The 9,427-nt window shown below is 35.0% G+C and overlaps 1 protein-coding gene and 2 long non-coding RNA genes across 25 annotated transcripts; 2 read left to right on the top strand and 1 right to left on the bottom strand.

Moving 5' to 3' along the window:
* Window positions 1-1,531: 1,531 nt before the first annotated feature.
* On the top strand, window positions 1,532-2,978 carry LOC149617976 (uncharacterized). Its single transcript, XR_016376077.1, has 3 exons — window positions 1,532-2,197; window positions 2,272-2,695; window positions 2,753-2,978. It is a non-coding gene; the product is annotated as an uncharacterized LOC149617976 (long non-coding RNA).
* A 1,361-nt stretch (window positions 2,979-4,339) lies between these two features.
* LOC149617975 (uncharacterized) lies at window positions 4,340-6,120 on the top strand. Of its 23 annotated transcripts, none has more exons than XM_089857569.1 (6): window positions 4,340-5,108; window positions 5,360-5,452; window positions 5,526-5,548; window positions 5,620-5,669; window positions 5,726-5,804; window positions 5,893-6,120. In XM_089857569.1, exons 1-5 carry the CDS (start codon window positions 5,031-5,033, stop codon window positions 5,728-5,730), a joined length of 249 nt encoding a protein of 82 aa, XP_089713695.1. In that variant the 5' UTR covers window positions 4,340-5,030; the 3' UTR covers window positions 5,731-5,804; window positions 5,893-6,120. The 23 variants fall into 23 exon arrangements, 11 of the variants coding, with proteins under 11 accessions (XP_089713695.1, XP_089713696.1, XP_089713694.1 ...); XM_089857568.1 differs by having other exon boundaries at window positions 4,342-5,108; window positions 5,896-6,120; XM_089857567.1 differs by having other exon boundaries at window positions 4,348-5,108; window positions 5,872-6,120.
* LOC149617974 (uncharacterized) lies at window positions 5,893-8,826 on the bottom strand. The gene is made up of 2 exons (XR_016376113.1): window positions 8,781-8,826; window positions 5,893-8,723 (listed from the first exon to the last, which is right to left on the bottom strand). It is a non-coding gene; the product is annotated as an uncharacterized LOC149617974 (long non-coding RNA).
* Window positions 8,827-9,427: the final 601 nt, after the last annotated feature.

The raw sequence follows: 9,427 nt of genomic DNA, 5'->3' as shown, positions 1-9,427 counted from the left end.
CACATCGTAGTATACGATGAGGCTCTTAGTTTGACCCGAGCAGTCGTAGTAGTAGTAGTAGTAGTAGTGGCCGGGGTTGTCGCTTCGTTATCGTTATTTTTTAGCTTAAAAGGAACTTTATATTCCCCCAACCCACCCATAGGGGTAACTGTGCTCGGTTAGAGATTTAATATTAATTAAAATTTTTTCTGATCGCAGCCGTGAATCGAACCCGCGTCGCTCACGCAGTAGACAGACATTCTACCATTGAGCCATAGAGACTTGATAGAATACTCGAGTTTTTATTATTTAGCTCTATCTCTAAAATGTCGGGGTGATGTGGGGTGGTGTCCATCTTAATCTGTGGGATCGGATACTTATGAATTTGTATGTTTGGGGTTTTTATATTTATTTTCTTTTTATTTATGTGCTAAAAAAATAGATAACGATTTTCCCCGTTTCCTACCGCGCTCCTCGAGTGTTTCGTTCTCGTTTGGTAGCTATCGCCATCTATGACATGTTTGACTGGAAAGTTTGGCGGTTAATTCAAATGTGGGTTTAGATAGAGCTTACATAGAGTTAAATGAGCGTTATGCGTTTACTAAAGGTAATTCGAGGGGATAATCACTAAAATGGGTAATCACTATAATTAAACTTTCTCTTTCATAAGTATCTGGGCATAAGTCCTTATTAGAAATTTATAAGAAGCGATAAGTGTGCATCGGCATAAGTCTATCGAGGGGATTATCACTAAAACTATCTGTTCTTCGATTCGCCGGAATATTAGAATTACAGCATAAGTAAATTTATACGGTTATAATTTTATCACTGTTTAGAGTAGGGCATCGAGGGGCTATTAACTCTGATTCTATGCTCGGTAAATCATTTAAGAATTGTAAAAGATAGCGCTATTCACTCATTAGGGTAAGGTATAGAGGGGTTATCCACTCATTAGGGTAAGGTATAGAGGGGTTCTCCACTCATTAGGGTAGGGTATAGAGGGGCTATTCACTCGTACGATGTGGCTACTATTACGAGCCCTTGGTCCGTCTTGTTTTATTTATTTCGAGAGCCGTTTTTAGCGATAAAACGGTATTACGCTTCTGATTTTTTGAAGAAGCCAGATTTTAGACGTTTGGCTGTGATTAGCTTTTCATCATTCAAGAGTGCCCTTATCTTATCGAACTGAAAAACAACTGTTATTTAAGAATATGTGAGACATGGATCGCGGGTCAATCACTTTTAGTAAAGTCTACTATTAGGAACTTAGCCTAATTGATAAATTGTTTTCGCCTTGTTTACGATCTTGCAGTTTCGATTTGTGATATCTAGAAATAACGGTATATCGCAAAAGAAAAATTCCATGGAAATATACCAATGAATTTTGTTACTATGTAAGGCTCTAAACAGACGTATATATGTCTTTAAATATGTAACTTTGACCATATGTGTACCATAAAGAACATTGAAACAATAAGTATTACACTTTCCATTTACGTACTGTTTAATTTTTTAAGGATAATTAGTTTCCGCGTTTTTACAGGTGTTTCAAAGGAAAAGTTCAGATAACATAACATTATACCTTAAAAGAACGGCCTTTCTCTAAATATAAAGGGAAAAGTATTTTAAAAAAGTAATCTCTTATTGCGAAATAATTAGCATTTAATTAGTCTTAAAAACGAGGACTACTGCGCCGCCATTTCTTTAGTGGCGTCTACTAAATCAAACCTCTTACCCAAGTTCTCAGCCTGTGAGAATTCAACCAATCCCGTAGGTATAAGTGGTTCAATTTAGCAGACGCCACAAAACAAATTGGAGGCGCATCAGTCCTCGTTTTCAAGACTTATTAAATGATAATTATTTTGTAATAAGCGATTATTTTTTATTTTAACATTTTTCCCTTCATATTTATAAAAAGGTCCCCTTTTGTGAACGGAATGGGCAAGTTATTGGAAAGTCTAAAATAATAATTCCTTTAACATTACGGGTTGTCGGATAATTACTACTTTTTGTATCTACTTGAGTAGGGCTTACAAAATTACTTTCCTTTTCTCGAAGCAACAGGAAAGGTAAGCCGCTAACTACGGCACACGTCGTTCACAGATAATTAAGGCATATGGCCCAAAGAAATGTCTCAAAAAACTGATATTGGCCCTTAAAGGACGAAAGTATGTTTCTAGAGTAGCCAACACTTTCCCCAAGCATAAACGTAAAATAGGTAACACCTGCTTATAGAAACATTAACTTCTACTAACACGAGTTTTTGCTTCTACAATATTTCTGCCGTTGAAGATGCCCAAACATGGAAAATATGCTAGGTTTTTAAACAGCACCAACTCAGCCACTAAAGAGACATACTTTCCTCGTCCAAGATTGACCCTGCCTCACAAGGAATCGCTTCTAGGAATGTTAAGGTAATAACAAGCTGGCCAGCTGATATAATATCTCCGATTATGAGAATATTTCATGTTATTATTGAACTTACGTATATACTAACAAACGTCTTAGTTTAATAGATCTTGAGCTATGTATAAGGTTTCATAATTTCATAAGTAAGGTTCCATAAGTTTGCCATTGAATACTGAGATATTGTCATGAAGTGACGTAGGTGAAACGTCATAAATTCTCGTAAAGCGACCACTGGTGAGACGCTGACAAAGGCTTAGTTCAAAACCAAGTGTAGTCAATTCTTGCGTCGATCTCGAACTAGCTTTCAGTAAGTTTCGAGGATTACGAAGAATAGGTAATGTCATACTTATGAAAGTTCTAATAGATTGACACAATACTTTTCTCCTGCCGCCTATGAGGGCTGAAAGATGATTCTATTAAATATGTTGCAACACTATCAATCCGCACAACCTAATTAGTTTCTGGCTCGTTTACTCTTCTTTCCTAAAGGATAAAAGAATCTAAGAGCTAATAATGATACTTAATTAAATTTTCTAAATTTTTGAAATTCAGTTTTTGGGTGTATTAAAATGGCAAAAAAACCCCAAAGAATTAACGCTTGTCAATGAAAAAGCAAACAGAAAGGATTCCTTGATCGGTTGTTATTAAAATATTAAATCAACGAATTATTTGATTTTAATATCAAGAACTCTGTTAAAAGAAAGAATTGAAAAAGTAAAAGATCCGTGAACAAAATGAAATGGATCAGAAAAATGATATACAAATGTTTTAATTTGAAGAATTTAGGATTACGTTATTGGCTGCCAGCAAATCATTCTGCAATGTTTATTCTTTCATGTATGATTATTAATAGTCAAAACTTTCTTTCTTTTTATAAAAAATATACATTGAATGATCGTTCCTTATTAAGGTATTGGCCTTAAATAGCTAAGCCACGCTGAAAATTCGAGAGACATAATTTTATGAACTAATATTATCTTAATTATTAATATTATTTTGCACGATTTATCTATGAAAACGTAAATAGAATTTCATAAAGTAATTCAATACAAGTAAAGTTTATTTTTACAGTTTCGAAATCCCTTTGGTAAGTGGCGTGATTGATGCGTTGATAATGTAGGACTTTTTTTAAAAAATCATTTATTTTTCTTCTAACCTATTCAATGGGTCAAGTGAGATTAAGTGAGACATATAAAGTTTCTTATCTATTCAAAAAGTCATATGCTCATAACGATTATAAGTTTTTTCGTGGAACGAAAGCCCAAGCCGAGGCCGTATCTTTAAGAGTGCTTTTAATCGCAGACAGCGATAGCTAGCTCCTCAAGACCTCTAGTCTTGAAAATTTGCTGATCTTGCGAAGGTTTATTGACTTTTGTCATTGATGAAGGTCGGAAATTCCATCCCCAATTTTTCTTTGTAAAATTTAAGGAATGAATTTATTTATTTCACGTATGTCGCAGAGGATCCAACAGAAAGGGTTAGAAAAGGAGAAAACTACACGCTTTTTATAGACTCATGTCCCTTGAGTCATGAGAGAAAGGGAAAACTTGGGTATCGCTTTCCGTCAGCTCCTCATTTGTCCAAATCGGAGGTGTATGTAAAGAATAGTTTTCGTACTACAGCCAAGAAGTGATATCTAGTTTACTAGGGAGAAGGTATAAATTCTTCACATTTCCATATTTATTTCCAGTCCGAACGTATTTCTGAAGTTAATCCCCGCCTCTAAATTACAACCAGCATCTCATTGGTTCTTGAAAGCTCACGTCAGCGCCACACGAATGACGAAAACTCCGTATTTTCCGGCTGAGGAGAGGCGAAATGGCCTGGCCTCCTTTTACGTCCCTCCTTGTATTTTGAAAGGGGGACTGGGACTATGGCGCGCGAATACTTAGACATCTTGTACCTTCTCCCTAATAAACTAGATATCACTTCTTGCTACAGCTCAAGCAGTGTAAATATTTTTTGATAGAAGTAAACAATTTTACAAATAAATGTAAAATTCTAGGAGAGGATGAATGATATTTTAGGAAGCATAACTCAACTATTCTGAGAGAGCGGTTGCTCTCTTAGATAAGACCTCATACTGCGTTTAATGTATAAGGGTGGTTTTTTGATTCGATGTAACTTTTTTCCTATCATGGTTACTGCTTTGAAAAAATTCCACTGAACTAAAATTCGGACCCTTAATATGTGGTTAAAATTTCAAAGAGATCCCTCTATTAGTTTTCTTCATAGAAAATAAAGTTGCTAAGGGTGGTTTTCATTTCCATAAAAAAATTAAGACATTTTGGCAAAAAAAGGGAAATTTTCCCATAGGAATAACATGGGAAATGTTTGCTGTGATAGCCAAATGGTCTCGACCATTTTTTGAAGACTATTTATTCGATAGGTCTGAAAATGGTTTTAAATGAAAGGTTGAACATTTTTCTGGTGCCTTTCGAAGTTTTATTGAAAACAATTAATATTAAGTATTACTTTTTGTACTTTTAAGCACATACTTAAACTTACGACCTTTTATTCTGTTGGACTTACGTGGTATAATCCTAGCTAAAATCATAGAGAAACGTACTGTTGGACTTACGCTGTTTTACCGCTAATATAGCGAAGTTTTTTGTTTACTAAATGCGTCGTCCGCTCTGTTTATGGACGAGCTTAAGGCGAATTTTTCCACTTTTCATCTAAAAGAAGGGGTTAATCAGTCCCAATTTTATTTTATTCTCGTAAGTTAAACTTCATTATAATTTAATACAAAAGAATTTAAAGTTAAGATTTAGCCGATAATTTTTAAATTCACTGATTTCACTAAGCCTCGGTCAAAAGTTCAAGACAGGCTGATTGTACTATTGTAGACTAGAGACCAATTGGCCGTGTTGCGTTCGTTTTAAGGTGTTTCACCTGGTGCCATTGGCCAACGATAGCCGCTAATTAGGTAATTTGTTTAAATTAAATAAATTTTTGTTGTTTAAAGTAGATCAATGCAAACTACGCACAAGGATTCGTTCCCTGGTTTCTCGACTGGTGCCGTCAGGCAACGGTTACCGCTACGAAGATACGTTTTTTACTGGTAAAATAAATGATAGATTCAATCACACTATCACTAAACCCTGTCACCAAATCAACCAATATTTTTAATTCAGGTTCTTCCAATCATTTGTACTAGGTAACAATTGAATTATTAATTATTTTGCGCCCATTCTAACGTTACCTAAGAAAACAATAAACAATGGCCAGATTGCGAACGATAAACGCTACAGAGATTATGTCTGGTGCAACCGCCAACGGTAACCACTGCGTAGATCATTTTGTTTGTTTAAATAAGTGGTAAAATAATTGATAGATTAAATCACACGATCACTAAACCCTGTCAACAAACCAACCAATGTTTTTATCCCGGCTCTTGCAATCATTTTTATTAGGTAACAGTTACGTTTTTAATTACTATTTATAACCGCTATTTAGAATAAACCCTTTGGTTTAAATTAGATACATTTTTGATGTGTAAAGTAGATTAATTCAAACTACGCAGAAGGGTTCATTCCCTGGTTTCTAGACTGGTGCCAGCAGCCAACGGTTACCGCTACGAAGATACGTTTTTTGCTGGTAAAATAAATGATAGATTCAATCACACTATCACCATCACTAATTCCATTAAAGGGATGTACAGTGTGTTAATTAATTAATATAAATTTTGGATAAATATGTAACACACTATCATTATTAAATTTCTGAAGAGAGGGGAAAAAAGGTTGAAATTAATTTTTTTTAAATTTAAAAAGCAAATTTGGCGCAGAAAAAACCCAGCACCTGAAGCCTGTCTTATAAAATTTTCACAAGATGATTCGTTCAAGAATGTCTAGAATTAAGTCGCAATAATAGAAGTAATAAATATTTCACCTAAGTCAGCTGATTTGGCCAGGCAGGGCATAGCCCACTCGATCCATGCTCACGGACGCAGCTCTGCATCTTGCGTCGTATTACGCGTGATCGAGTGGGCTATGGGCAGGGTAAACAAATACGGGGCTGCCAGGCTGTCTCTTATACCACAATGATGGTCATTATCCTTTACAGAAATGCTTCCTTGTCCAGTGTGGGAAATAAGGCGGTGGCACAGGGCAGGGCCGGAAATAAGAAAAAATTCTTATAGGACACGCGTCCAGTGACCCCCTGTTTGACTTGAAAATTTATAGGACATTGTCCAGTGTCCACTGGAGTGTGCAAAATAGTGTCGAATCTCTTTAGTCAAGCTATCAAAACTTCGGAAAATTTATTGGTCAAACTGTCCAGTGACCCCCTTAGTTTTTAAAAAAATTATGGGACATTTTAAAATTTTATTGGACAATGTCCAGTGTCTTGTGCTTATTTCCGGCCCTGGCACAGGGCAAATGACCAGTTTGAAAATTAAACCACGGGACCACTAAGAAAATTCAAGGGTAACCAGAGTCCAGACATTAACTGAAAAAGTTTAATTGTCCAATTCCTAAGTTTAGCATACGACGTGACCAGGTCAATTATTATTATATACATAGTTTACAGGCGTGGAGGATTCCTACCACTAACACAAGGAGACCAAGCAACAAAGAGTGTAAAATCGTCTGCTATTTTACACTCTAAGTTGCCAGGTCTCCTTGTGCAAATGGTATGAATCCTCCACGCCTGTAAACTATGTATAGCGCGAGCAGCTTTCGTCCATGAGCGCGGATCGAGTGGGCTATGCTTGCAGGCAGAAACTTTGTCTCAGTTAGACCAAAGAGGGTAGAAAGAGGGGGAGTAGAAGCTAGCGGCTTTGGCAAGGCATTTTGGGTGTTCTCGCTTTTCTTTTTTATTTATTTGTTATATTTTCCTCCTAATATCCGGTTCACCGTATTTCAACCAATAAGAGGGCAGAGAAAGAAGCGCGCGCACACCGGGAGCTTAGAGGTAAACTTTCAAAGCGAGAACACTCCAGCCAAGCCGTCTACTCCCCCTCTTTCTACCCTCTTTGGTTAGACTGCTACAACGAAAACCGAAAACTAGTAACATAAGTCCAAGCCAGTCATCTGAAAGACTCAAAACGATGACTCTGATTCTTCTGAATTTGAAATATCAGTAGAAATGATTCTAGATAATCCTCAGAGTTATTTTAAATATTTTAATACTCAAAGTCAGGGGATAAAGAAAGGCCAAAATAATTTTAGTATGGAAATTTGATGTTTTCAGTGATAAATTAATCTCATTGGTGATAACTGATTAACTGGTACCTGAAACCATTAGTAACTAACTAGCAATATTAGGTCCCTTATGCTTACGCTCCCCTATATTTATGTTTGTGCTTAGTGCAGATTTTGAAAATGCAACAGTTTCTTAACAATCTTAATTAAAATGAAGACTGAAGGAACAGATATTAATCAAAAATGTCTTCGTGGACAAAGACTAGAAAAAGTAAATGATAAGAGAACAAAATGGAATGACCGAAGTAACAGATATTAAATTTTTCAGTTTAAAGACATGATTATAAAGCATCAATTATTTGAAAAAAAAATACTTATCTTCGTTTTTTTCACCAAAATTACATTTCTTCAAAAATTTTGTATCATGAAATTTTCCATTCTTTTCAAAATGGTTCGTGTCAAAGCTTTACTATATAACAGATACATGCGACATCGTTTACATTTACAGCTAGATTTCCAGTGTAGACCATGATAGAAACAGTTCCTCGTTAGTGATATTTAAAAGGATTGCAGCTTTTAATTTGAACTACGATACGTTTTAATACTGGAAACTAAACCCAATAGTGAAATAAATACACAGCCCACCATTTTGTCGGTGTCCATTTACGTGTTTCGTGTTATACGTTTGCTCTACAATGTGTTCCTCATAAATAGCAAGTCGAAGTCGTACCAAACTAATTCAATCACAACTTTTAAAACAGTTCTCATGCACTCAAGTTTCTTGTTAATAATATCTTTTATCCAAATTTTGATGATTGATTTATAAAACAATTTAAATCGTCGACCCAAAAAATGGGACCCAATCGAATCGTGGTCGTATAAATGCAGGCGCAAAACCAAAGCACCCTAATGCGACGTTTAAAATGTCAATCATGATGAAAGATAAAATTTCTTCCTTCGGTTGCATTTAGTCGTTTTAATTTCGAAAAGAGGAACCTTTAAAAATAAACCATATCCATACTCGGATATTTATTCTAATCCTTTTCATTCGAAAACTGTTAATACCAAAAAGGATATATCGAATGAATCTTTCTTTCGAAAACAATGCTGCCAATGTAATTTTGGTGAAAAAAACGAAGATAAGTATTTTTTTTCAAATAATTGATGCTTTATAATCATGTCTTTAAACTGAAAAATTTAATATCTGTTACTTCGGTCATTCCATTTTGTTCTCTTATCATTTACTTTTTCTAGTCTTTGTCCACGAAGACATTTTTGATTAATTAATTACAGATCTTACTAAATATTCATAGTTATATAACGTATGTTCAGCACTAATTTATATTTCCAAAAATAAAATAGCATTGAATGATGCTTTTTTGTCACAACACAATTAACCGATCGTAAAATTTCCTTTTTCTTACAGGAACCTTAAAAATTGAAAGTCAAAATAAAGCTTTTAAAACCAAACTTAAAGCAAAGTCACTGCCATAGTTTCATAAAAGTATTTTCAAATAAATATAATAAATATTTTCGATAAGGCCCAGATATCCAAACTCCAACAAAACGATTATCGTCTTTGATTCTGTGCTTTAGTATTGCTGTCCTTGACCTTCGATCTTCCAACTTACTTAGAGCGCTCGTTCTGTTACGCTTAGCACAAGTCACGTAAGCTCAAATGGATAATGATGTTTTTAATAGAAATCTCTTCTCAACAGTTGCCTAAAGAATAACTAAACCCTGCAATCTGAATGGTTAATATCAGCAACTTTAGGGGAAGGTTTCAAATGTGGCTTGTTTTTCTAAGTACCTAAAGGTTTTGTCCACGATCCCCTATTCATTAAGCCTATTGAAACTTGCTATTCTATACCTATAACATTTAACCTTGATGA

This window comes from Phalangium opilio, unplaced genomic scaffold, assembly GCF_054372755.1.
Source record: "Phalangium opilio isolate 3A_F unplaced genomic scaffold, DU_Popi_V2 ptg000217l_1, whole genome shotgun sequence".
NCBI classification, from domain to species: Eukaryota; Metazoa; Arthropoda; class Arachnida; order Opiliones; family Phalangiidae; genus Phalangium; species Phalangium opilio.
This window is presented reverse-complemented; position numbering and strand designations above follow the sequence as displayed.

Bases quoted from the DNA above. Each gene is read 5' to 3' on its own strand.
- LOC149617975 (XM_089857560.1), top strand. From the start codon at position 5,031: ATGGACGAGCTTAAGGCGAATTTTTCCACTTTTCATCTAAAAGAAGGG. The intron at 5,109-5,359 runs GTAAGTTAAACT...TGTTTAAAGTAG, and splicing joins CCCAATTTTATTTTATTCTC to ATCAATGCAAACTACGCACA. The intron at 5,549-5,619 runs GTAACAATTGAA...AACAATGGCCAG, and splicing joins CTTCCAATCATTTGTACTAG to ATTGCGAACGATAAACGCTA.